Source organism: Mandrillus leucophaeus, unplaced genomic scaffold (assembly GCF_000951045.1).
Source record: "Mandrillus leucophaeus isolate KB7577 unplaced genomic scaffold, Mleu.le_1.0 Scaffold659, whole genome shotgun sequence".
Classification (NCBI taxonomy): Eukaryota; Metazoa; Chordata; class Mammalia; order Primates; family Cercopithecidae; genus Mandrillus; species Mandrillus leucophaeus.
In genome coordinates, this window is record NW_012107130.1 from 45844 (window position 1) to 73078 (window position 27235).

Genomic DNA, 27235 nt, shown 5'->3' on the forward strand with positions numbered 1-27235 from the left:
AAAAAAAAAAAAAAAAAACAAAAAACGAAAGAGTTTTCAGTATTTAAATAACTGCTTTTCCAGTAAATTTGAAAACGAAAAAAAAAAAAACCACAATTAAATTGGAAAACATGTTTGTATATAGGGTGAATTTCCTTTGGGGAATGTGGCATCTCAGATCCTTTGCCAATGAAAGGAAACCTATGTCACAAAGTAACTTACATAGGTGTCTGAGAGAGGAAAAAAATGAAAATTTAAACTAGCAATTTCTCAGGAGTCAGTACAATACACACATTCTCTCATTCTCTCTCTCACTTTCTGTCATAGGTGGATAAAGAAAAACTGGAAAAAAATGGGCACATGAAGTCTAAAACATGAGATTTCCCTCAACTTTTTACTTAAGAATCTAAGCCAAAGTTAACCATGCCTTCTAATTGTAACCTAAGAGCAGGACAGGTGTCTTCAAAAGGTTGTTATTTTACTTGGGCCTGAATTTTTTTTCATTTCTCCTTTTTACTTATCTATATGATCATGCACTATAGCTGCCTGGAAAATGCTTGAGGCCAAAAAACATCATCAAACACCCCTACAAGCAAGCACATAAGTTTTCTGAAAATAAGTTCCTGGGTGTTTCTCTGTGACAGTAGTACAAATTGGGAGTATCCAGCTTGATCCTGGGTTTCTAAAGGATTTATACAATAACATCATGAGACTCTTTTCAATGTTCCTTCTGATTGTGTGTGTGTGTGTCTGTGTGTGTGTGTATGTGTGTGTGTGTGTGTGTGTGTGAGAGAGAGAGAGAGAGAGAGAGCGAGCATGCATAATGGACTTAATAATAAATATAGTATATTTATGAGACAACATGAAAAAACTGAAAAATGTAAATGAGAATACCTGGTTATTTCAGATTTACTTTTTGGCCACCATATAGCCACAGACTAAGTGTTAGATATTTTAATCTCTTAACTACAAATGGCAAACTAGTTCTCTCCTGAAGCTTTCCTCAGAAACTTCAATGAAAAAACAAGCCAACAGTGTATCTGTAACATTAATCATTCTTAAAGAATCTCTTGCCTGGTATAAAAATAAACACCTCATGATATCAAGTTTATAAGCAGGAAATATAACAAATACCAAAGCAAAATATAAGGACCACATCAAATAAGAAACTGCCTCTGAGTAAATATGGAACAGAAAAGAAAATATGACACCTACTTCAAAGCCAGAACATTGGTGAGCTTATCAAAATGCAATAGTCCTACAAAACCACTCTTCTCACGTTGGGTGGACAACTCAGAGACTGGCCACTAATTCCAAATAGCTTTTCAAAATCTGGATGGAGGAAACTGAATATTTTTGCAGGGAGATGTATGTGTGTGACTTTCCTGACATGCCAAGAGATTCTATACTTATGCCTCTCAGCCCCTAACTCATCACTTAGTGGTTCCTTGAGGCCTAAGGATAAAGTCCACAGTCCTCCCTGGTTCCAGCTTTTCAAACATTGTAGGTATGATTTGTGTGTGTGTGTGTGTGTGTGTGTTTTTTCTTTGCTTCTCTCCCTTTCATCTGGTTCTTTTCCCTACTATTGCTTGCCTTTTATTTACTGGGTTTTCTTCAGAGAAACAAAGGGAAACAGACTTCCTCTGCATAGTAAACAAATAGACAGGTCAACTCATCCCCATTACAAGTGTGCAGCCTGACATTTTAACCAAAGCTCTCTCCCTGAAAGTGAGAGGGCAGAAACTGCACAAAGAGTTAGGAGAACAATAAAAGAAGCATACCAATCAGCTACCTGGGATGGCCTTTTATTCTCTCCAAAATCCCCTGAGTGGTTCTCAAAGTGTGGGCCTGGGACCAGCAGGATCAGCATCACCTGGGCACTTGCTATAAATGCAAATTCTCGGCCCCACCCCAGACTTACTGAATCAGAAACCCTGGAGGGTCCCTTTTGCTGTGCATCATTCCATTTCTACTAAGGGCACTCTCAGCAGCAGCTAGGCAACTGGCTTGTCCAGGCCAAATGGTTTGGTGGACAGGCCAAAATTTTCAGCTATCTGTGATTCCGATATACCCTAAAGTTGGAGGACAACTGCTCTAGCTGCTGAAACTTCTCCCATTTCACCTATCAGTTGCAAGCACCAACAACTCAGGGGCTGTGTTGAGTGTGAAGCTGTCAGGGTAAGCATTAATGTTTTAATTAAGAGAAAATGTCTTTCCAATGAATTGTGTTTTTTAATAAATTTGTCGCATTCCTAGGAATGACTTTTTTATTGTCTTGGGGACAAATTTTCTTGTGTGGAACTCTCTCAACTAAGTGTTAACATAGATGATTAAATGTACGCAGTACTTTTCTAGAGTTCAAAGTTGAGAAGGGACCTTAAATACCATCTGGTCCATGTCCCACACCATGCTTGAATTTTGCTACCAGCCTTGCCAAGTGGTGATTGCTCATGGAGGGCATTAAAGGCACATGTAGGTTGCGTTATTACATGACCAGTGTGTTGCACACATAGCTATTATATAGTGGAAAAATAAAGCCTTGTCATCATTGAGAATAATATGCAAGCCTTGTGTCAATCCAGTGCTATTAATATTTCATGACCAAAAAAAGTGGATTCCAACAGCAACCACAGGTCCTTCCTTATATTGAATTTTTATTATATTGCTCATAAAATTGGCACATATCAGCAGAGATTGGACATTCAGAATTATTTGACTTGTGCTTTCAGACTCATTTAGTAAGTAATTCCCAAAACTCACTTGTATTTTTAAGGAATGTCACCTGGAGTCATGTTGGTTTTTAGGGGTGGGGTGCAGTGTGACATTTCAAGCTTAGTTTTAATTTAAAACTTCTAATAAATGTCAAAGTTTAGCCTTTTGACAAAGTGCCGCAAGTCAAACAAACACTAAATCACTGAACACTTTATGGAAAAAGTAAAATATTATCTATCTTGGAGTTCCTCATTCAGGTCAAGAGCTTGTGGGTGGATGTAGCCATATATAACATAGCTACTTTGGAGTATAAGAGAAATGGCCTAATGAACAGGAGACCGATTTGAAACTGACATGCCCCTGTCCAACACCCACCATGGACCATACTTTGGTTTGCATGACTCACATTCTGTCTAGGAAAGTTTCAGAGTGTGTGTGTGTGTGTGTGTGTGTGTGTGTGTGTGTGTGTTTATGCTAGTGTGTACTTTAAGAGCCTAGCTTGGTGCTATATACATACTAAATCCTAATTCATTTCATCACTCAGAAAATTTATTTTCTTTCCTTCACATTTTAAAAGACTCTTTAATGTGGCTACATAAGTTGCAAATATAAAGAGCATTTGAGTGAGCATGTGGTTAATAAATGCTTGAGAAATTCTATAAAACTGATATAACGAGTTAAAACCTCACAATTTCTCCAAATAGGTATGCAATTTGACAAGTATGTACTGAGTGGCTCTTATGGGCTCAAATCAAAGCACATGGTGTTTTACTATGCATCTTAACTTTCTCTCTGCCCAATCAGACCATAATGAAAATTTCTGGTAAGACAAATTTCCCCCAACCAATTCACCTTTACCATACACTGCCACTCTCCACATACGGTTTTATGAGAACACCAGAGATTTTTTTAAACGTCTATAAAATTGTTAATCCCGCACTACATACAAAAAGTTCCTAAATATTCATATATTTAATCTATGAGAGTCAACCAGACAAAAATCAGGGGATCCAGAAGACCCAGACTCATTTCTTTTTAGACGGATTCTTACTAGCCCTGTTACATGGGACTATTCTACCTATGCCTTTTGCCTCAAAGGGACCTCATAAGGATGGCAGACATCTTTTAAATTCTAAAATCCATAGCAATTAGGGACAATATCAACCAAAGCATAATAATTTGCTATTAAAAAGAAGGGGAAAAAATCCTTTTGCATCTGTTCCTTTTATTAAACTAGCAGCTCGCATGTTCTTGCATAATTCTTTCACAGCCCCAATCCTCCTTTCTATTCCCATGACATTTACCTTTACAATGAGGAAAGAAGCATAAATTAGCCATTCAGATCCCGGTCCACAGCCATCAATAGCAACTTCAGTAATCGCTGCAATGTTCATCTCCATTTTTTTTTTCAATTATTCTCAGAACTCAGAATCAGGGTCAGATCTTAACTGCTGAAGAAGAGCTGTACAGGCCCTAGACACCTAGCAATCATTGCTCATAATCATTATGCCTGAAACTAATTACAATACACTTGGTGACTAAGAAAGAACCAGCCAAGAGCAATGTAAACCAGGATTCCACAACGATCAAAAGCCAAGCAAATTGGAAGTTAGATCTGTGCAGCAATTGCTTGTATTCATGTAAAAATGTTGCTCAGGGAATCTGTTTTAAGTAAAGCTACTGGTGTCTGAAAGAAAGTTTGAGAGGTGGTGGTTTGCAAGGATTTGAAATATAGTGTCTGTGATCAGGGTTTATTTCCCCTTCAATTTTCAGTTTGAAGGCTTAAGTATATACATTCTAAAGATAAAGCAGCTGCTACTCCTTGAACTCATGAATGGCCACTCAACACAGGGATGGAAATAAACACTGTAACACGCTATGAATCTAAAGCAGGAGGACACAGTGGGAAAAAACAGGAGATCTCTCACTCAGGGACTCTATGACCCTGCTTGGGGAAAAGGACTAATCTCTCTGAGCCTCTTTTATCCCATCCATAAAATGGGGCTATTATCACTCACCTCATATGGATAATGCTTGGCATAAAGTAGATGCTCAACAAATAAACGTTATTACTAATATGTGAGATAACAGTGTTGTCACTCTTAGAGTTTCTTTGTATCTACAATCATTTAAAAAAATCTTTAAAGACTGGTTTTTATTTTTCCTAGTGGAGTCAAACATTATCTATCTGAGGGTACATAAATGAAGCCAAAGCTGCTGGAGGTCTTCTAAGAAGACCCAAGGCCTTATAAAATTGGGAACTGTTTATCCTAAGGGAAATGCTTAATGGTTCTACCTTCAAAGGTTGTGAAATGTCCCAGATATCTATGAAGGTGGGAGTGACTGCTGGGTGAAAAATAGGGAATGGGGAAACCTCACCCTTGAGAAGAGAGTTTACATTATATTAAACAAGAGAATAACACACGCACCACATATATATAAAAAATAAGAATTAATCAGCAGGTCAACACCCTCCACCCATGTATTTCATTTGCATACTACCTTCTTTGCCAGAAGTCCACTTGGTATAAGGATTGAGCTAGGGAAGTGTAAGTACTTTCCAGTTCTAAAATATAATCATTCTAAATGCAAGTAGTACCAATTTAACATGGGAGAAACTAGAGTGAAAAGGCGAAAATTTTCCATATAAAAGTTTTCTATGTAAATATCCTGTCTTTTAAAAAAGAGAAGAACATCATGTACTTCTGGAACTTCTATCCCCAGCTACTTGTCTTACATCAAACAAACATTCAAAATTCTTGAAATAGGCCAAAGAACCTCCAGTTCTGCTACTAAATGCCACATTAGTTACTCCTTTATAAACAATCAACTGGCTATTGATTAATGAACTAGAATGCATTCTAGAATTAACCCATAACCTTAAGAGATTGGGGCCCTTTTTATTTGATCATTTTTTTTGGTGCTATAAATTACCACCTGGTATTTACATTATTAGGAAGCTGCCTTTTACATATAAGGATTGATTTTTCTCTTACTATAAATGCTGTACTTCATACCCCTGGTGTGGCATGCAAACATTAAGTTACTAGATCAACAAAAGTGCTGAAAAAAGAAGCCTCCTTGTAAATGCTACAAATCATGCCTTTCAAACTTCTAAGAAAATTTAAAGAGTTACACCCATCAACTCTTTCACCTAAGATCAAGTAATTAATGAAGAACAGCAAACATAAGCATCTAAGAATGTAAGGAAAAAAAGGAAAAGTAGCAAGTATTTTACTGACAACCTGAAACTTGGGTTTATCACTATCTCCTCCTGTTTTGCTTTTTTGATAAAGTCTGCATAATTTTTTTTTGTTTTTTAAACAGGCATTTTTTCTCAAGCATGGCATAATCTCACTCCTCAAGAGTGCCTGCTAAGGCATGGTGTACCAAAAGATCATATACTCAACTTACGTTTATCAACTGATAGCAAATCAATATGCTGCTCCTTGGCCAGGTGCAGCAGCTCATGCCTGTAATCCCAACACTTTAGGAGGCCAAGATGGGAGGACTGCTTGAAGCTAGGAGTTTTAGACCACCCTGAAAAGTGAGACCCCATCTCTACAAAAATTTAAAAACTTACCCAGTCATGGTGCTGCATGCCTGTAGTCGTAGCTACTAGAGAGGCTGAGGTGGGAGAATCGCTTAAGCCCAAGAGTTCAAGGCTGCAGTGAGCTATGATTACACCACTGCACTCCAGCCTGGGCAACAGAGTGAGACCCTAACTCTAAGGAAAAAACAAAACAAAACAAAACAAAACAAAAAACCAGGCTGCTCCTTGGTGGACAGGCCAATCACCAGCTGTAGCTCTTATTAGGAGCTATTAGCATATCACAGAGTACTAGAGGATTCTGCCAAAATAAGATCAGCCTTTCTTCCCAAGGTTGCTTTTATTCGTGAACACATTTTGAATGCTAAGGCTCCAAGGGAATAAATACAATGTTTACTGATGGCTCTCATCTTTGGCTAATATGGCCAGGGACACAGGCTCAGTACTGTAAGGTCCCTTTTGCTGGGCATCATTCCATTTCTACTAAGGGCACTCTCAGTACCAGCTAGGCAATTGGCTTTAGCATGCCCAGAGTTCTGTGCATTCAGAAATGCCCAGAGAAGGTTTCAGGCATGTGTAAGTAAGCTAGGGAGCTGGAGGAGCCATTGCAAGTGTTCCATGTTCTCAACTCTATGTGGATCAGTCAGAGAGGTACCATATAGCTTCAAATACACATCTCATAATAGAGTCTATCTGTTAATAATCTAATGTCAAGAGAAAAATCAGGCCAGGCACAGTGGCTCATGCCTGTAATCCAAGCACTTTGAGAGGCCAAGGTGGGCAGATCACTTGAGGTCAGGAGTTCGAAACCAGCCTGACCGATATGGTGAAACTCTGTCTCTACTAAAAATACAAAAATTAGCCAGGTGTGGTGGCATGCGCCTGTAATCCCAGCTACTTGGGAGGCTGGGGTGTGAGAATCACTTGAACCTGGGAGACAGAGGTTGAAGTGAGCTGAGATCGAGCCACTGCACTCCAGCCTGGCCAACACAGTGAGACTCTGTCTCAAAGAAAAAAAAAATCAGAACATGAAATAGCAAATCATTATGATACCAATATGCATGTATGTATATGTATCATCTAGGTACACAAAAAGATGAGGTAAATCACCCAAGAGTGATGGTTGGGTGCTGGGGATCAAGGATAATTTTTTTCATTCTTTCTTTCTTGATTTTGTTCCCTCAGATATTTCAGTGACATTTTATAATCAGAAAAGTGACATACCTTCATGCTTTCAAAAGTAACTTTATTTCCCTTTATTCCCTTCATTCTATTTAACCACTGGAGGATTTGATGTATTTTTCTACTTTTCCAAATTTCACTGTAATACTTAATAAAAAGAAAAACATTATTTTAAAACTTCACCAAAGCAGTTTCCATATTTTTTCATAAAGAAATATGTAATTTTTTTTCCTAAAAAGTATTCCTCATTATAGCAACTTGAAAAATACGGATGGGTGTGAAGAAAATACACATATAATCCCCACTGTTAAAAGACAGTGAAAATGGCTTATCAAATTTCCTTCCTACCTTTTCCCTTGAAAATACATGTTGTTACATGGTTGAAATCAAAATGTATTTGCACCGCGTTCTTATGTAACACTATATGGTTTGTATTTTCTATGTATTTGAAACTTCTTCAGAAGCATCATTTTTTTTTTTCGAGACAGAGTCTTGCTCTGTCACCCAGGCAGGAGTGCAGTAGTGCGATCTCAACTCACTGCAACCTCCACCTCTCTGGTTCAAGTGAGTCCTCTGACTCAGCCTCCCGAGTAGCTGGGATTACAGGCGTGCACCACAACGCCTGGCTAATTTTTGTATTTTAGTAGAGATGGGGTTTCACCATGTTGGCCAGGCTGGTCTCAAACTCCTGATCTCAAGTGATCCACCCAATTTGGCCTCCCAAACTGCTAGGATGACAGGCGTTAGCCACTGCGCCCAGCAGAAGCATCATTTTTAATGACTGCATACAATGACACCACATGGACGGAGAATAATGTAATCACTGTGGGGCATGCAGGCTTATTTCCAATTTCCTACTCCTAGAAATAATGCTGTGATGAACATCCTATTAACATTGTACATAAGTGTTTATGCAGATCTTTCTTTCCTTGGGATACACACCCAAAAGTGGAATTACTAAATCAATGAGTATGAACATATTCAAAACTGCTGACACATTGCCAAATCTATCTGCAGAAAGGTTGTGTCCATGTACCATCCTTGCTGTTAGAGTCATATTTATTACAAGAGTTTCCATTGCTCTGCTAATTCTTTCAAGAGAGAGGGTGATGAAGATGGGTGTGGACAATGAACAAGAAAGGGCTGAAGCCTGTCTGGATAGGGAATTCTCTCAGTCAATCAGCTGGAGTCAGTGCTAGATCAACTAACCCCTGTTCTTTGCCTGGATAGACAGACATACAGAAGCAGAGCAGGCAGTGATGAACAACATTCCAAACTCCCAGGCCCAAAGAGTAATGAACCAACAGAGTTGATACAAGCAGTTCATTTGAAGCTCCTCTATGTATTTACTTCCCTCCAGACAGATCCATTGCTTCTTGCTGATGTCATGCCTTCTGAAGAAGTCAAAGCTAATAGGAGAAGACCCAAAGTTAAAGTACTTCGGGCTCTGTAGAAGCTACACATGCATTTTCAATCCGATGAGACAGCCAATGCTACAGCCACAATTGGTCACACTTCAGATAACAACTCAAAAGGCAGAAAACCTTTGTCAATAGAGAAATGTGTGTATTTTGTCTGAGCTTTTGATTTGATTACAGTAAGCTTGCAGTGGCGCATTCTGGTCAAGTTTCACAGAGAGATTATAAAAGAATTAGCAAAAGTGGCTGGCTTTTTAGTCTCTTTCATATGGAAGGAAAAGAAAATAGAATCATAAAGGAAAGAGTAGCAGTGCTTTCGAACTAAATCGAAGACCACTGGCATAATCTGGAAGAAACACTGCATTTGCAAGAAGGCCAGAAGGCCTCGTGTCTTTCTCTGTACTTTTGAGGCTACTCAGCCTACGAAATGTTGCCCACTGTACTGTAGCAGAGGTTTTAGAAAGCAATGATTTTTTTTAATGTCTTAATGAAATGTGAGGTGAGGATTAAAAACCAATCAGTGTTGTATGTTATGCTATGCATATCTATGGCACACTTACTTTGAGGATGTTTTAGACTTTTTCCAATCTAAAACCCTCTCAGGGGATCTTTAGTAAGTAACTGTGGCCATATAAATGATAATAATCTATCTATATAGGTAGAAAATAGTTAAGGTCAGGGGTCAGGAAAATTACAGAAATTTCAGCTTAGTTAATGGCCATGAAGCTTAGCTGGACATATTTGTCTTTTAAGGTTAGCAGACAGCTCACTTCCACTGAGATATGCCTTTCACGGGCATATAAATTCTAATGCCTCCCACTCACTGAGCCTCTGCACTGGTTAATGGCTAATATGAACTACAGAAAATTTGCAGTTAGTGATTAAAACGCAGATTCTGCTAAGTCTGAAGAGTGTTTCGTGTCCTGCCTCTGTGAAGTGATAGGAAACAAGGGGCCTTAGGGCTTAAGGGAAGGGTAGCTGCTTGGTTTACACTTGGCCCATGCAGATAGATGGGACAGACAATTATTTCTTTTATGTGCGTTTTAAGCTAATTCAGAAAATTTCTACTATTATTCAAGTTAACAAGCTTCAGGCTCATGGGAGGGTTTTTCAAAGACCTGGTGAAAGTAGCTGAGAGTTAAAAAATGATAGAGGGAAAATAGAGGGTACCATACAGACGGCTAATTAACATCTTGTAAGGCCTTTCACTAAAGCAGCTGGTCTAGTCACATGTTTAAAAGATTCACAGAATTGGTAGAATTGAAAGGGTTTTAGAGAGCATCTAGCTCAACCCCCTCATTTTATGGATGGGAAAACTGAGACTCAATCAATTGCCCCAGGTCACAGTCACAGTGGGTTCACTGCAGAACTAGGATGATAATTCACTGTGCACTGCCTCCCATCCAAAGTTGCTAAATTTGCTCTAAAAATGATAAAGGAGTTTTCCCAATAGACTAGCATCAGACAACATGCATTTCCTTAGTTCTTCAAACATGCAAAATATCTACAGTTTGATACAGGCAGTTATATAGCAATGATATTACTTCATAATTATAACATCATTTTTACTAGGTAATTCAGAAATACATTTAACGTGGCAGCTGTAATCACCTTAACCTATTTGGGTTTTTAACTATGCTTCTTTTAAAAACTATTTTCTCACAAAATGCCAGGCATTTGGGGATGGGTCTTCATGCTATAGTCCCAAAACACGGATTATGCCCCACTTCTATTTCTATTCCCTTTGCCAAGCAATTTTCCCTAACTCCCTCCTGAATTAAGTATGTGATTAGCATATTCATGAGATGACTAATTCAGCTAAGTTAATTAGCAGCTCTACTATCAAAAAATTCCCAGAATTGGCCAAGAGGGGGAGCACCTAGCTCTGTCACTACCACAATCTGGCTCTGTCTCCAGCAGATAGCAGATTTCTGGTATTAAACACCCTAAGTTATAAAGTGGGTTTGAAAAATGACAGCATACAAAAACATAGAGGCCAATCTTTAAACTCAGTTATATGTATTTAAAATATAAGAAATGTGATAATTTTTGAGGCGGAGGAAGTTTTCTCTTGTACTTCACCTAAATCCAAACACACACACGTGTTTATATCTTAAAAACTGATATAGAGTGTAGTCTCTTGAGATGTACAAACGATAGAAAATTAAAAGTACAGAACAAAAAAAGGGCCTTAGAGGTAAGGGACCTGGAGAAGGGACTCATCTCTCAAATCCAATGACTCCAAAAATGCCAGAGCTGGCAACTATAACCCTGACCAGGGTCAACTGAGGAAGAATGATGGAAAACTGGGATAATGGAATTATTTCCGGTAACAGAAGGCTAACTCTCTACAAGTCCCCAAACTTTTTTTTTGTTGGAAAGTTTTTTCTTTTTCAATAATTACTTTAAAAGTAATTATTTCTACCTTAGAAAGAAGTAGTATCTCATAGACATAGACAGGTTTTGATGGTAGACAAAGTTCTCTGGGGTCAAGGTCACCACTTTGAATTTACACTATAAGCTTGCAGATGACAAAAGGTACTCCCTTGAAGTTGCCTGACCCAGAATATTTCCATGTGTCCTTTTACTATTTCCTTACTATATGTCCCCAGCTGTCTCTGTGCAACTTCACTGCTCCATCTTGGTTCCCTACCACCAACTTTTTAGTCTGCCCAAATTTCTCTCTTCAATTCACACCAAAGAGCCAGGGTTTAGCTATTATAATAGTTTGGATAATTCTTTGACCAAAGCATCTACCCTTGAATTTCTGAAAATCAAGACATATCCTATAGGCAGCCTGTTAATCAATGCCCTTGGATTGGCAGGCCTTGAGAATTACTGGCAAGTCCTAATTGACAGTCTTAAAAATTAGTCAATCATCGGCAGGCGTGGTGGCTCACGCCTGTAATCCCAGCGCTTTGGGAGGCCGAGGCGGGCGGATCACCTGAGGTCAGGAGTTCGAGACTAGCCTGGCCAACATGGTGAAACCACGTCTCTATTAAAAATACAAAAATTAGCTGGGTGTGGTGGTGTGTGCCTGTAATCCCAGCTACTTGGGAGGCTGAGACAGGAGAATCACTTGAACCCAGGAGGTGGAGGTTGCAGTGAGCCAAGATTGTGCCACTGCACTCCAGCCTGGGCAACAGAGCAGGGCTCCATCTCAAAACAAACAAACAAAAAATTAGTCAATCAATGCAGCACCCACAAGGGGACTATGATTTGCATATTCATAGTCAACTATTAGTACCAGTCAACTAAGATTTTTATAAAATTATCTCATTGTTTCTGTAATCTAACATGGAGAAAATGTGCAAAGTATTCTGGCATTCCAGTATTCCAGCATTCCAGTATACTGATCTCTAGATCAAATACATTTCAGCTACTACCTATTTAAAAAACACTTGTATCTATGTTCCCTAACTTTATTGTCTATGCTGTATTTTGTTATATTATTTCATTTATTTGTTTTGAGACAGGGTCTTGTTCTGTTGCTTAGGCTGGAGTGCAGTGGCATGATCTTGGCTCACTGCAGCCTTGAACTCCCAGGCTCAAGTGTTCCTCTCACCTCAACCTCCCAAATAGCTGGGACCATAGGCGCACACCACCACTCCTGACTAAGTTTCGTATTTTTAGTAGAGACAGGGTTTCGTCATGTTGCTCAGGCTGCTCTCGAACTCCCGGGCTTAAGCAATCTGCCCACCGTGGCCTCCTAAAGTGCTGGGATTACAGACATGAGCCACCGTGCCCAGCCTATGCCATATTTTAATTTGAAGTCAGAAAAAAACACTGGAGTTTCATAATCATTAAAGTTTCAAGGCATAGTGTTAACATATTTATTGAATGTGAAGCCTGGTAGGGAAGAGCAAGAAAAACTGTTTTTCTATCCTTTTTAAAAAACACATGTTAACACTTACAGATAAAGTTTCTCTGTATGGTTTAAGAAGAAAAAAGAAAGCAAAACAAAACAAAAAAAACCTACACATTGGAATCATAGTAGTGCTATAAAACCATGGGGAGTGAGAAGGGAAAAGAATAGCTAAACCAGCAGGCCCATAGGCAATGACTGTGGGCTCCCTGCCAGGAAGACAGAAGTCTAACAAGAAATGAGGTGGCTTGGAGTAGAAGGCCTTGGAACTTAGAAACAACTCTATCTCTACTACATTGTGCTGCCAACAGGAGAGTCATTTCTAAAGAGAAGATTTTTTTTTTCCTTCTAAATTCCATTATGAAGCCCCTAAGTGGTGATTTTTAAATATCAACATCTTAAGTTTTCAAAGATGACCATTTAATTATCTAAGTTTTCTCCCCAAAGTAAAAGAAAAGACTTAGGTTATTATCTTGAATGAGAAATGTCATAGTCAAGAAAACACCATTATTTTCAATAATAATAATTCAGTGATCAGGAGAGACAGGGGAGGTCTAATGATAGATTTTGCCAGTAACACCCATTTTCATGTGGTATTAACATACTGTTAAATATTCTTAACAGCTACAGCATATATGTAGAGGGATGTGGGTAATAAGAAGGATATATAGATATATAAATTGTTCCCATTCATCCAGGGAAAGGTAATAGAACTAAGATACAATTTTCCACATAGTGTGTTTGAAAAAATGGGTAGGATCAATGGCATACTACATAGACAGTGTTTTAGTTCAACTACATTATAGATTAAATATGCTTTTGTGGTCTCACCTGGGAACCTAACACTTATTAAATTGGCTATAAGTTTGAAATAATAAATCTCAAAGCCAACATTTGAAATACAACCTGTTCTTTAACTGAGGACTGCCTTATCAGCTATATCAAATCTAATTTAGTCTAACTTTCTCACCATGGTAACAAGCCCTTTGCAGAAATACTCAAAGACATTTCATATCTAGAAAATTTGTCTTGTACTTCTTCACCACACATAATGTCAAGAAAAGCATGCTTCAAAGGTACTATGTAATTAGAATGGCCTTTAAAACAGGCACAAAGGAAATCTTTCCTCTTAAAACTAAATCTACTTCATAACAATCTTCAAACTGAGTGAACAGCACCAGGGAAAAGAATCCTGAGGTGTTTTGGACTCCATATTCTATTTTTTAAAGTCTGTTATCTGTGCCATTGTTCAGATAGGACCAAAGTACACTCTCAATTGGCTCATATTGGCTATTTCTTCAATATTAAGAGAAAGTGTGCCTGTGAGAAGTCATGTCTGGCACAGGTGATTAGAATGGGTTCTGTTGTGGCTTTTACATGGAAAGACTACGCAAGAGCTTCAGTTAATGTGAGGCTGGATGGAGCCCAGCTTAATGAAGACTATAGTAAAATAGCTACTTTTGGGTCTCTGCTGCATGGAAACTCAAGAACTTTAATCCTGTCTGTGTTCTGCAAAACTTTTAGGAATTCTAGTTGTCTTTGGGGATCCATTTTGAAATTTAATTTGAAGTCTAGCATCTGTAAATTCTCTCTATTTTGACTAAGACAGTTTTCAGATGCCTGCTTTTTATTAGGAGGTCTTTTTTTCTAAAAAGGGATTTGCGTCAATAACACTATTCTGTGTTCATCCAAGAAAATAAATGAAAGCATTTAAGTTAAACTAATCTATTTTTTGGCTCCTTGTGACCATATTTCCATAATGCCTACCATACAGATTCCAGTGCATCCGGAAGTGTTCTAGCCATAAAGCTATGGGGCTAACTCGTCTCTGGTATCCAACAAGGACAACATCTTGGGAGAAAACTTAAGCACTGAGGGAGCAGAGGAGCTGTGAAAAAGCTACAGTACAGACTTAACTGCCGGCTCTTACATATGACTTGAATAACATACCATCAAACTTCTTGTAACGTGAAGCAAAGACAGCCTGCAAATGATTGCACTGTTCGCTGACCACACTTTTGAAATCATCTTTACTTTGCAGGCTGTACTTCTCCTCCATCTCTTGAGAGCAGCAGGTAGAACCCTGGGGACAGATCTTCAAATGATCACCTGCAAGATAAAAAGTAGGACAGTCAATGTCTATCATCATTCATCAAGTCTAAGAGGGAAGGGTTTGATTTAGGTTCATTTCAACCTGTGAGGTTCCTGCAAAGGCCCAGGCATTATGTGTACCTAACAAGTTCCAGGAAGCCTAAAAATATTCATTGCCTTTTTGAGAAAATAAATAAAGCCCTCTCCAAAAAGCAAAAGAACTTTCCAATCAGAGAGATGGCTAAACCACAGGAAAATTGGTGTGGTCAATAAACAATATAGTATTCCATGTCAACTAAGGTCTCTTTTATAAATTCCCAGAGATTCTCATATTCTATGCTAAATACTGCAGAAGTCATGCAAACGAGACACAGTTTTTCCAGATTTGGGAGTTTACACTCCAAGAGAGATTGTCCTTAATGACGAATGATTTATAAAATATGTGACAACAGACAAAAACTGAGCAAATATATGTGCAATAGTTATACTGTGGGGAAACAAAGGGATTTGTGCATTTCAAGGGTTGTCAACAAAGAGGAAACTATAGGGGTTTATGCTGGATGATCTGAGCCTATGATAAATCACAAAGGGGTAATGGTAATCCTCAATTTTTAAGTTTCAGATTTTTTTTAATCCAATGTATTCTGTGCAGATGTCAGAGACTATATCTACCCTATGATTCTGTATATGTAGCATCATCCCAGTATAGACCAACAACTTCCAATAAACGCCTTTATGTAGTGATGCAGCCCCAAGAGTCAAGGGAAATGTCAAAGACACATCACTCCACAGCAACCCAACCCACGAAGTATTTTCCCCACTTATAGCAACTGCATTTCGCTTGCAGTTTGAAGGTGAGGTTTAGGCAGGGTTTTTTTCTATACGCCCCAGAGTTCCCCCCTTGTTCTCCGTCACAGAACAAAAATTGTGCTTTGAAGAGACAATGTCTCTTCCCTCATAATGACCACAAGATGCAATGCCACTCAAAAATAAACCCCACTAGCTACTATCACTTCAGTCTCTCCAATATTAATTGGTGTGGTATAATTTTGTACACATGTTTACAAGGATTGACTTTCACTGTTCCTTCTGCTATTGCTGTCTGTGTTCTATGTAAGTCAAAACGGGTCCGAAGAGAGAGGTGATCTGAGGAACTCAGGAATGAGTATATTAAAGACATATGAACCTGTCAATGGTAAGTGTGTCCAATCAACAAAGTGATGGGGAATTAAAAGCTAATCATTCAAACAACACTAATCATGGAAAACGAAATGGTCCATGAGCTGGTCATTGCTGTTTCTTGGCCATGTGTACTTACAGGAAATAGGGCTTCGCCTAATAGAGGTATCAAAGCAGCTTTAGGGTAGCAGGGTATTTCAGATAAAATTGAGCTGGCAATTTATTTGACTAACACTAGATTGTCTACTGCACATATGCAAATAATTATATAATCATATATGTTCCCGATCATTCTTCCTTCCTGGCAATTAAAAAGTAAGGAGAATGTTACTGCCCCCAAAAAAGGGGAGTATGCAGCATTAAAGGACAATGTAAGGAAGGCAGAAAGGGCAACAATCTTCAAATAACTTCCTCATCCAGAAACTGCTAAAAGTTTCTTTTGGCATTTCTGAAAACCGTGGTCAACAGATAATTCTAACAGTCAAAAAAAGGAAGAAAAAAAAAAAAAAAAAAAGGTTGTGTAATCAAGTTTAGAGCTGTGAGACTGCAGAATATCTTAGATCTCGTTAGTGACAGAAGAGGGGTTGCTACGGCTTGGTTTTATGGAAACACCTTTGTTACAACCAAAAACAAAACTCCCTCTTCACTGGCTTAACAAGTTCACAGCAGGCCTTTGGTACTGGGACACATAATTAACACAGAAAGATTCAGCTGTCTCCTGGTTTCAGGGTTGAGGTAAGGGTTCCCTCCATTACAGTCTTAACACATAAAGCAATATGAAGGCCCCCAAATAGTACAGTGCTGTCGCTATATTAAATAATACATATTACACTCATACCCCCTCTAGAAAATGAATTGGATTGCTCAGAATGAGAACCCACAGAGGATGGTTCAAATGAATTACTTCATAATAAAGACTTTCAATAAAATTTTTAAAGATTGTTATAAGCTAAAATTCATTATAGGATAGGCTGTTTTTTCAAGCACCTGCAAAGATTCCATTGTGGTATGGATGAATTTTTAAGGCAAAATAACTTGTGAGTTTGGAAAATAAACTATGCTCACCTAATGTCAACAGGGTTCACACATAAGGGTCACTTACTGGATCCTATCAAAATAGGTTTCTAAGTTCACAGAAAAGTACCCATCTTTTTTCCCTGCCCCCAATGTACATGGGTACATGCACAAACACATGCGCACACACACATACACCTCAAAGCAAGAAAATACCAAGAGACAGCAGGAAATAATAATTTTCTCTGTTGAAGAAGGTGCTAGATGTTGACAGGCTTAAACTCACCCACAGAAAATTTATACTAAGGATATACCCTTCAAAAACGGGTAGCAGCAATAAAAGTTTTCCTAGTAACCTGGTCCGAGTGGATGGCACCACTTACACTGGCACACATTAAAGGCCCAGAGTGGCCCAGGCACTCCACCCATCTCATCTCCACCAGTGACCTTCAAGCAGAACCTTATCGAGACTTGTTGATACTGGAACACTGGGGCATGACTTTGTTTTGGTGCCCCTTTCCTTCCTTCTTTCCTTTCTCTCTCTCTCTCTCTCTCTCTCTCTCTTTCTCTCTTTCTCTCTTTCTCTCTTTCTCTCTTTCTCTCTCTCTCTCTCTCTCTCTCTCTCTTTCTCTCTTTCTCTCTTTCTCTCTTTCTCTCTTTCTCTCTTTCTCTCTTTCTCTCTTTCTCTCTTTCTCTTTCTTTCTTTCTTTCTTTCTTTCCTTTCTGAGACAGAATCTCAGTCTACTGCCCAGGCTGGAGTACAGTGTCGTGATCTCAGCTCACTGCAACCTCCGCCTCCTGGGTTCAAGGGATTCTCGTGCCTCCGCCTCCCAAGTAACTGGGATTACAGGCACACGCCACCATGCCCGGCTAATTTTTGTATTTTTAGTAGAGACAGGGTTTCACCATGTTGGCCAGGCTGGTCTCAAACTCCTGACCTCAGGTGATCCGCCCACCTCGGCCTCCTAAAGTACTGGGATTACAAGAATGAGCCACCGTGCCTGGCCTGCAATATCTAATTTTAAAAAGAAAAAAAATAGTGCACTTTCATCTGAGGGAGATCTTTCCGGGAAGATTTTGTCTAATGGTGAAAGGCTTGCCTTATGTAAAGGACAACAACAGGGTAGATACTTGGCTAATGTTTCTGTTGGCAAAGTCATCTGCCCCTCAGTGCAAAGTTCGCACTTTGGGCCATATAGCCCTGAATGCACCACTTATCCTGTCTGCATTTCTAAAAAGCATTACTTGAAAATGTAATTTGACATTCTTGCCAAAAGCCCTGTGACACACGTAGTCCAAGACATACTTGTGAATTAAACCCCAAGACATACTTGGGCTACTGGGGATTCAGTGCCATAACTAGTTAGTGCTAATGAGAAGCACAGGGAGGAAAAGGAGGACAAGTCTGGGTACATTTGAAAATGAAATTATAGCTCCATATTCTGGTAAAAAATCTTTGAAGACTCGAGCAACTAATTCAGTTTTTTTTTTTAAACTTGAATATTTCTACTTTAAGCACCCAAAATGGTTTATTTTGAAAGCTAGGGCGTGCATATTATTTGAAAGGCATTCTGTCTTATGTGTTTGAGACTGCTTCTAAAATGCTGTGTCTGAGTGAGAAATCTTTTCTTTCTGGAGATTTCCTTTCTAAGCCCGGTGATCTTATATTCTTCTCATTGAAGAAAGATGCCACAAATTTTCCTTTAGGCTGAGAGAGCTGAACACGAGGACAACAGAATAAAGATGGGACAGGTAGACAGCCACTGTGGGGGTAGCATTGGACACTTGTACTTTTTAACAAGGGCTCTAGGTGATTCTGACCCTTCCTTAAGAATTGTTGCTAGAAAGGCTTCTGAATTCCAGCTGCGGAACAGCTGGTTATAGCAGTTGACCATTAGTCTACTACCTTAGCGAATAGTAGATTATGATCTACAACTGGCATTTCTCTCCCATATTTCCCTAATTCAATCTCCTGCTTCCATGACTCTTGACATATAGTTTCTTCTTCATGTATCGCTTCTAGTCCCTCAAGACTCTCCTGTCTGCTTTCCACTCTCTTTTCACTCTACCCATGTAGTTCTCTCTGACCCCACCCCACCTCTTAAATGGTGCATAATATGAAACTGAAGGGTTTTTTTTATTTGTTGTACTTGTTGAGAATTCCTTGTTCTTAATTTAAAAAGCAGGTGAATTCAATGCTTTATGGTTTTCTAAGGAAGCACCTAAATTAAGTTGCTTTTTGTACATGGCCCTTGATTAGTTTTTTTCTTTGTGGGTCACTGGCCCTCAATAGAAAAAAGGTCCCCCAGCCCTGTCCTAGGAGGCTTGGATGGGATTCAACGAAGCGTGCTTTTAAAGCTTAACTCTCTGGCATTAAAAACAAAAAAATCACTCGAAAGAGCCAAACTTTTTTCAATCACACCAGCTCTATGTAATTTCTCTTTAGTCTTAATATCAATGCCTTAGTTTTCAAAGCTGAACAAAGACAATCACAATAAATTACTCTCAATCCTGCTGAGTATGTATTGGTTCTTTTTTTGAAGCACTTCAAATCAATGGTTAAAGAAGTAGGCATTGAATATGAGGAATCTATTCCATCATTTAACAGCGCTCTGAGGCAAACAATCTGTGAAACTGTGCTCTCTCATTTTATCTCATTTATTCCTCTCACCAAAGGCTGGCTCTGATGTACAAATGGGATGCAGCTCATGTTCGTTTATTTTCAGTTGCTCATAACTCAGCTTCCCATAGAAAATGTTATAAATGGTAGATAGGTTCTCAGGCCAGCCCTCAGCTTATTTACTACTAACTTGACTATTTTCAACTATGTCTAACAACCATTTTCTATATGTTTCTCAGAAAATACATTTAGAAATCCAACTAGATGCCAAGAAAGTGTCTCTCCAATTCTCACACTTTTTTGGGAGGTGGGGCAGTAATAGAGGAATACTGGTAGTTACCACTGAGGGGTCAGCTTTCTTTCTGTACCTGCAGGAAATAAAGTAAATCTCTAGTGTTTACTTCCCCAGTGTCCTAAATGGAGAAAACAGAGCCAGAAAATATTGCAAGACACTGGGAGAGAATCCAGGCTTTGCCTGCACCAGTGGGATTTTTAAGGTAGACACTCTTGGTACTCGGACTGATTTTACCAATAATGCAACCAAATGCCTTTGGTAAATAAGAGAGATAAACTGTTCCCGAAGGGTAAGGACCGTAGTGAGGAACATTTGAGAAGAATAGACTGGAAAGCACTATGTAAATTGCAAACATAAGAGACTATGATTTTGCATTGGCCTTTCTTGAAGAGTGCCTCACTTGAGTTATGAAGAAAACTTAGCTTTTTACAAGGGGTTTTTAAGGAGTGAATTTAAAAGGTTCCAAATATTTAAAACTACTTGGATCTTTTATTCTGCAGAGATAGCAGCAGTCTAGGGATAAGAAGTTTGATCTAGCCGGGCACGGTAGCTCACACCTGTAATCCCAGCACTTTGGGAGGCCAAGGTGGACAGAAGACGAGGTCAGGAGATGGAGACCATCCTGGCTAGCAGGATGAAACTCCGTCTCTACTAAAAATACAAAAAGATTAGCCGGGTGCCTGTAGTCCCAGCTACTCAGGAGGCTGAGGCAGGAGAATGGCGTGAACCTGGGAGGCGGAGCTTGCAGTGAGAGATTGCGTCACTGCACTCCAGCATGGGTGACAGAGCGAGACTCTGCCTCATAAAAAAAAAATAAAGAAGTTTGAGCTAGAAGTCAGGAATATGGATTTGAAGCCCAGCGCTACATGATTGGAAGCTTTTGGTAAAGACTCTTGGGAAAGTAAGTTACCCACTGGAACCTTAAAACGAAAAAAGCCCCTTGAAAACAAGGAGGTATTATGTAAATGTAAAACAGTACAATTGCAAAACAAAGAAAGAAATGAACATATCTTATGCTAAGTTACTGAAGTTTTGTGTGAAGAACAATTTCTGACAACTTGTACTAGGTGAGGGAGGAGGGCCAGAAAAGCAGCACCTTGTTAAATTCAGTTCAGCCTAAAGCTGCCTCCTTACACATTTAAAGTTTGGTCTAAAGGTTTCTCCGTACATAGTGAACTGTAACCTAAACTGGGTGTGTAAACAGACTGTAACCTGCTCTTGTACCAATCACAGGTGGCCAACGGTTCAAACCATGTTCAAATAAGGAAATCACTGAGCTGTAACCAACTTAGCTGTTTCTGTACCTCACTTCCGTTTTCTGTAAGTCACTTTCCCTTTTCTGTCCATAAATCCTCTCCAACTACATGGCAGTACTGGAATGCCGCCGAACATATTCTGGTTGTCGGGAGGGGTGATCAATTTGCAAATCATTCTTTGCTCAGTTAAATTCTGTTAAAATTAATTTGTCTGTTACCAGTAGAGGGTCTTGACTGCAAGTTGTCCAGCTTCTTGGTGTTTTGAACAAAGAATTGGACAAAATGCACAGCAAAGCAAGGAAAGAATGAAGCAACAAAAGCAGAGACTTATAGAAAATTAAAGTATTCTCCACAGGGTGTGAGCCACCCAAGCAGTAGCTCATGGGCCCCGGTTACAGAATCTTCTGGGGTTCAAATACCCCCTAGAGGTTTCGATTGGCCACTTGGTGTTTACCTCATGCAAATGAAGTAGTGGCCTGCAATCAGTCTGAGGCTAAAATGAAGTTACATAGTTACACTCCTATGCAAATGTCTGATTGGGAAAGCAACCAATCAAGAGGTACTTTATTTTTTATTTTTATTTTTATTTTTTGAGACAGAGCGTTGCTGTCACCCAGGCTGGAGTTGAACGGCGCGATCTCGGCTCACTGCAAGCTCCGCCTCCCGGGTTCACGCCATTCTCCCGCTTCAGCCTCCTGAGCTGGGACTACAGGCGCCCACCACTGCGCCCAGCTAATTTTTTGTATTTTTAGTAGAGATGGGGTTTCACCACGGTCTCAATCTCCTGACCTCGTGATCCACCCGCCTAGGCCTCCCAAAGCGCTGGGATTACAGGTGTGAGTCACTGCGCCCAGCGCAATCAGAGGTACTTTCAGTTTTCCTCCTGCCACACAGAAAAAGGGGGAAGGCAGGGTGTGGTGTTGCAAAGGAAGTAGCCTCTGGTCCTTCTGTCACTTAAGCGTGGAAAGTTGGGGTTTTCCTTTCAGTTTAGTTATTGGAAGTCAGCATGAATTAGCCTCAGGTTCTCTGCCTCCAGACCTTATTCTCCTGCCTCATGTCCAAAGTTTTTCTTTTAGCAAAATTTTCTCTTCTAGCAAGTACAGAAAGATATGGAAATAGGGCACATCAAGGAGTTGAACGGCATGCATATGTGATGGTGAACTGATGGCGACCAAGCCATCAACCAAGGAATTCAAATGGCCATCAAAAGCAAAGCCACAGAAGCTTAAGGAGACATGATGAGGAAATATAATGTGACATCCTGGATGGGATCCTGGAACAGAATAAGGACACTGGTGGGGGCGGGGGTGAACTAAGGAAATCAAACAAAAAGTTGTATGCAAATATTCATAGCAGCATTATTCATAATAGCCAAATTTCCATCAGCAAATGAATGGATAAACAAAATGTGGTCTACTGTATCTGTATAATAGAATATTACTCAGCCATTAGAAGGAAGGAAATTCAGATACATGTTACAACATGGATGAATCTCAAAAACACTGCTAAGTGAAAAAAATCCACATTCATATAAAATGTCCAGCATAAGCAAATCTAGAGATAGAATGTAGATTCTTGGTTGCCCAGGGCTGGGGGAGAGGGGAAAGGATGAAAGTGAGGATGCCAGCTAAAAGGTACAGGGTTTCTCTTGGGGGTGATGAAAAATTGATTTTGGTGATGGAGGTACAACCTTGTAGATTTAAAGTCACTGTACACTTCAAATAGATGAATTATTTGTTACATTAACTATATCCCAATAAGACAGTTACCAAAAAACTCAGGAAATCAGAATTAAGTGTGGACTTTAGTTAATAATTTTGTATCAATATTGGTTCATCAATCATGAGAAACATACCACCCTAATGTAAGATGTTAATAACAGAACACTGGGGGTGAGATACAGGAAAGTCTATGTGCTATCTTCCCAACTTCTGTAAATCTAAAACTCTTCTATTAGAAGTTATTTTTTTAAAGAAAAGCGAGTCTTGGCTTTCAAATTAAAAAGCATAAATACATGTGGCCAGCAGGGAAAAACTTTCATCACGCTTTCAAAAATATAAATACTTGATGTAATTCTAATATTGGGGAGCTGTATTAAGCTATTATTTGCTGGAGCAATTTTCCTAATCCCTCAATTGCTACTTTACTCTTTTTCTAATTTTTATTGTTCTAAAAGTAAAATAATTCTTTGCTGTTGGTCTAAAGCATTACCAAAATAGTTTCTGTTCATTTCTTAGATCTAAATTCATGTAGCCACAAAGTGAACTAAAATGCAGGTTGCTATATAACTCCAGCCCCTCTAAGCTATCTAAGAACCCCATGAGGAACATACAATGCTCTGCTTCATGGGAACAAAGAAAGAAAATCTCTAAAGGTTTTTAATAACTCCAGGGAGGTGGAGGGACGTGTACATTAATCCATCCTCCCTCCTTCCAAAAAGGAATGAAATTACTGCATAAAATGTGCTATGTGCATCCAAAGCCTGGAGTCATCTGACCTTAATAACAAAGCACGTAAATTACAGTCATTATGCAGATATATGATTTGAGATCACCTACCAATCAGTAGGAGAAATGCAGCCAGTTAGCATTTTGCAAAACCTTGCCAAAATATAGCTCTGGTGGGCTTAAGACTGCCAATTATTTCTAGGTCCACTAATCCTGCAAGGTAGGATACAGAAGGCCAGTCAGAAACACATACAGTTCAATAATCAGTTTTATTATATTTTTGTAAGAATAACTTTATGTAAGGGTAGTTGGAAGAGTTAGGGTTGCTACTTTAAAACTCTACATTTCATTTCAATGAGCTTATAACAGCTTTAAACTGCACTCCAGATAGAAATCAATCAAGGCTTCTTATTGCTTTTTAAATGATAAGCAAATTGTGAACCAATTTGACAAATTAAGAACCAATTCTGACAATCTTAGATCCCCATTTTAACGGTACCAAAGGTTTATTAAGTAAGGCACACCAAACCAAACCGAGTGAATGGCCTGAAATGCACACTTTGACCTTGTGTTGCCATCACTTCTGAGCAGCTAGAGCAACTGCATCTATTTTGCACATTTACAACCACTACCTCCAGGACTCAAAAGAAATAGTAATACTACTAGTGATTAACCCAAAACTCTCCAAAAATTCTGAGGCTCCTGTAAATACTTTCTAAGCAGTGCTAATAAAAGGCTCACAGAAGTGTGCTGGGGACCCTTGCGGGATAGCAAGGAGCAGACAGGAAAAGATGGAGCTCTCTTACTTGTTTCGCAATTAACAAAGGAGATCTTTTCTGTCAATAATTCAGGTGCACATATCTTGGTAGCATCGTTAGAGAATTTCTCTTAAGTAGCAATTATGATTTTCACTAGGCTCATAATTTAACAGAAGGCCTAGGGATAAATAAATGATTCCAAATGCCTCTATGGATTTCATACTCATTCAAGTGATTTAAAGGCATCACATGTGAGTTTCAAGCTCTTTAAGAGAAAAACAAACACACAGACTTTGAGGGTGTTTGTTACATGGTACCTATGAAATTAAGATTTCCACAACTCTCCTCAAAGTCCTTCTTGTTTTACTGGTGAATTTTTCTCATACTCCCACTCCCCCAACTCTGAGGTTTTCTTTTTACAGAGAGTGAGATGAGAGACAGTATAGAGACTGAGATTCCCAGGGTTGATCACGTCTGTTAGAGCCCCAGTGATGCATTCAGTTACGAATAAAAAGCAGCCTAGACAGAAAACGCCATGGGTGAGGATTTTATTTTCCCTCTGGAACCTGTACCCCCAAGCCACGCATCATAATCGCTGGTAGACCAAGGCCTCGGCAGGGCCATCTCTGAGACAGCTGATCAGACCTGGCTTGGAAGGTCATGGTGATTCCCAGAGTAGGAGAGGGCTAGCCGCCAGCACTTTGCCCTTTCTTTGCATCTCCAGTGACTGCCCCAGTGGGCAGTCTCCTGCACACCATCATAGAAGACCTCGGAGAAAGCAAAAGGAGCAAGGTATCCTCAGGAAGACATCAGAGACACCCCTGTCCTCCTCCCCCAGGGGCTGACTCAACACTGACTTCCAACAGCAGGTAATTTTCCTTATTATTTCCAAATAATCTCTAAAGAAGATCCTGGGAATCTCATTCTCAGATAGCCTGCCACAGCCATTTAGAATTCACAGGAATATCCGAAATGGTCAACAGCTGAATTTGCTGCAAGTATAGAAGAAAATACAGTTGGTGGGTGGGGAGGTTCACAGATATCAGACATTTCTCTGATTGTTCTAATTGAATGATTAAAGCCTGCCTTTTTACATACATTTCATGGATTGTGTGAGTCATGACGATTTGTTGTTGTTGTTGAGACACAGGGTCTTTGCTCTGTCACCCAGGATGGAGCGCAGTGGCGTGAGCATAGCTCACGGCAGTCTCGACCTCCTGGGCTCAAGTGATCTTCCCACCTCAGCCTCTTAAGTAGCTGGGATTACAAGCGTGTGCCACCACACCTGGTTAATTTTTGTATTTTTTGTAGAGATGGGATTTCACTACGTCGCCCAGGCTGGTCTCGAACTCCTGAGCTCATGCGATCCTCCCCCTCAGCCTCCCAAAGTGCTGAGATTACAGGCATGAGCCACTGCACTTGGCTGAGTCATGACAATTTTTAACATCAAATTATTTTCTCTTTCTTAGTAATTGCTTTCATCTTAAACAAAAGGGAAGGTAAAAGCTGTCTTTACCTTCTCTTAACCCTCCTTTTCACAGTATACCCAAAATTTCTCCCCTCAAAATACAGCATAAGAGGTTTTCAGTAAATTTACTGTCTAGAAAAAATACACCAGAAGAATAACATTTTCATTCGTCATGAATTCTCCAAAAGCTATTTCTCCAAATGGCTATCTAGAAAGCCTTTATGTAAACCTACCGATGGCAAAGTCCACTTCCTCACATAAAGAAAAATGATTCTGGGAGGGGCACAGTGGCTCATGCCTGTAATCCTACCATTTTGGGAGGTCAAAGTGGGAGGATTGCTTCAGCCCATGATTTCAAGATCAGCATGGGCAACATAGTGAGACCCTGTCTCTACAAAAAATTTAAAAATTAGCCGGGCATGGTGCCACACACCTGTAATCCCAGCTAGTCAGGGAGGCTGAGGTGGGAGAATCACCTGAGCCCAGGAGGCTGAGGCTATAGTGAACCATGATCATGCCACTGCACTCAAGCCTTGGGGTGGGGGAGGGGGGAATGTTTCATTCTGAAAACAAAACAAAAACACACAACAACAACAACAAAAAGCAGTAATCCATGCAAACCATTACTCAAAATTCTAGCTAGACTTCAATAAAATGGTGCAGAGGAAAGTAAGATTTACATTTTTAATGTTTGTGCTCAATTACATCCTTTAAAACCCACTTCTACAAAATTCTTGTTAAAGGTCATAGTTAAGTTACAGCTTACTCTAATACAGATCTGGACTGAAGGACTCTTAATAAGTCCCAGTTCCCATGGATATGGACAGGAGCCACCGTTGACCAGGGGTGAATTTTATAACATGAGAGAAAAATTGTTCTGAACCTTGGAATGGGCAGATGAGGGAGGAGCAGAGCCCTCCTCATACTCCCCATTGTTTTGCAAGGCTGAGTTTCCCCAACCCTCCCAATTGGCCATGAAAAGTCTTCAAGCAGCATGTTATGCAATATGAAGCATGCCATTTTCAGTAAAAGCAAAACAAAAACTCCTTCTCCCCCATTATCTAATGCCCTAGCACCTGGGGCACATGCCCTACAATTTACTACCATTTAATAGGCTCTTTGTTATTTAGAAAAGTTTTGTTGACAAATGTAAAGATTTCAATGCCAATGCGTACTTCCTTTTCTAGGTCAGTTCCTGGAGCTTTAAGTAAAACTTGTCTCAGTCCTAATTTTGGAGTGAATGCCACTGTTGATGTTGCTATCCAGAGAATTACCTGTGTTTATCCCTTACCCTTTGTTTCCTGCCTCAAAGTCAATCATAATATTTGACGAAACAGTCCCACAATTCCATGGTGTGCCAGTTATTTTGAGTTTCCTTGGCTTGGTGTGAACCCCTACCCC

The 27235-nt window shown here is 39.5% G+C and overlaps 1 protein-coding gene across 1 annotated transcript in view; it reads right to left on the reverse strand.

Annotated features, from left to right (window-relative positions):
• Window positions 1-27235, reverse strand: part of GPC4 (glypican 4) — a 130628-nt gene that overhangs the window by 28564 nt on the left and 74829 nt on the right. The window contains exon 2 of the mRNA XM_012001311.1: window positions 14657-14815. Coding sequence (XP_011856701.1) covers window positions 14657-14815 — 159 coding nt within the window. The remainder of the gene's footprint in view (window positions 1-14656; window positions 14816-27235) is intronic.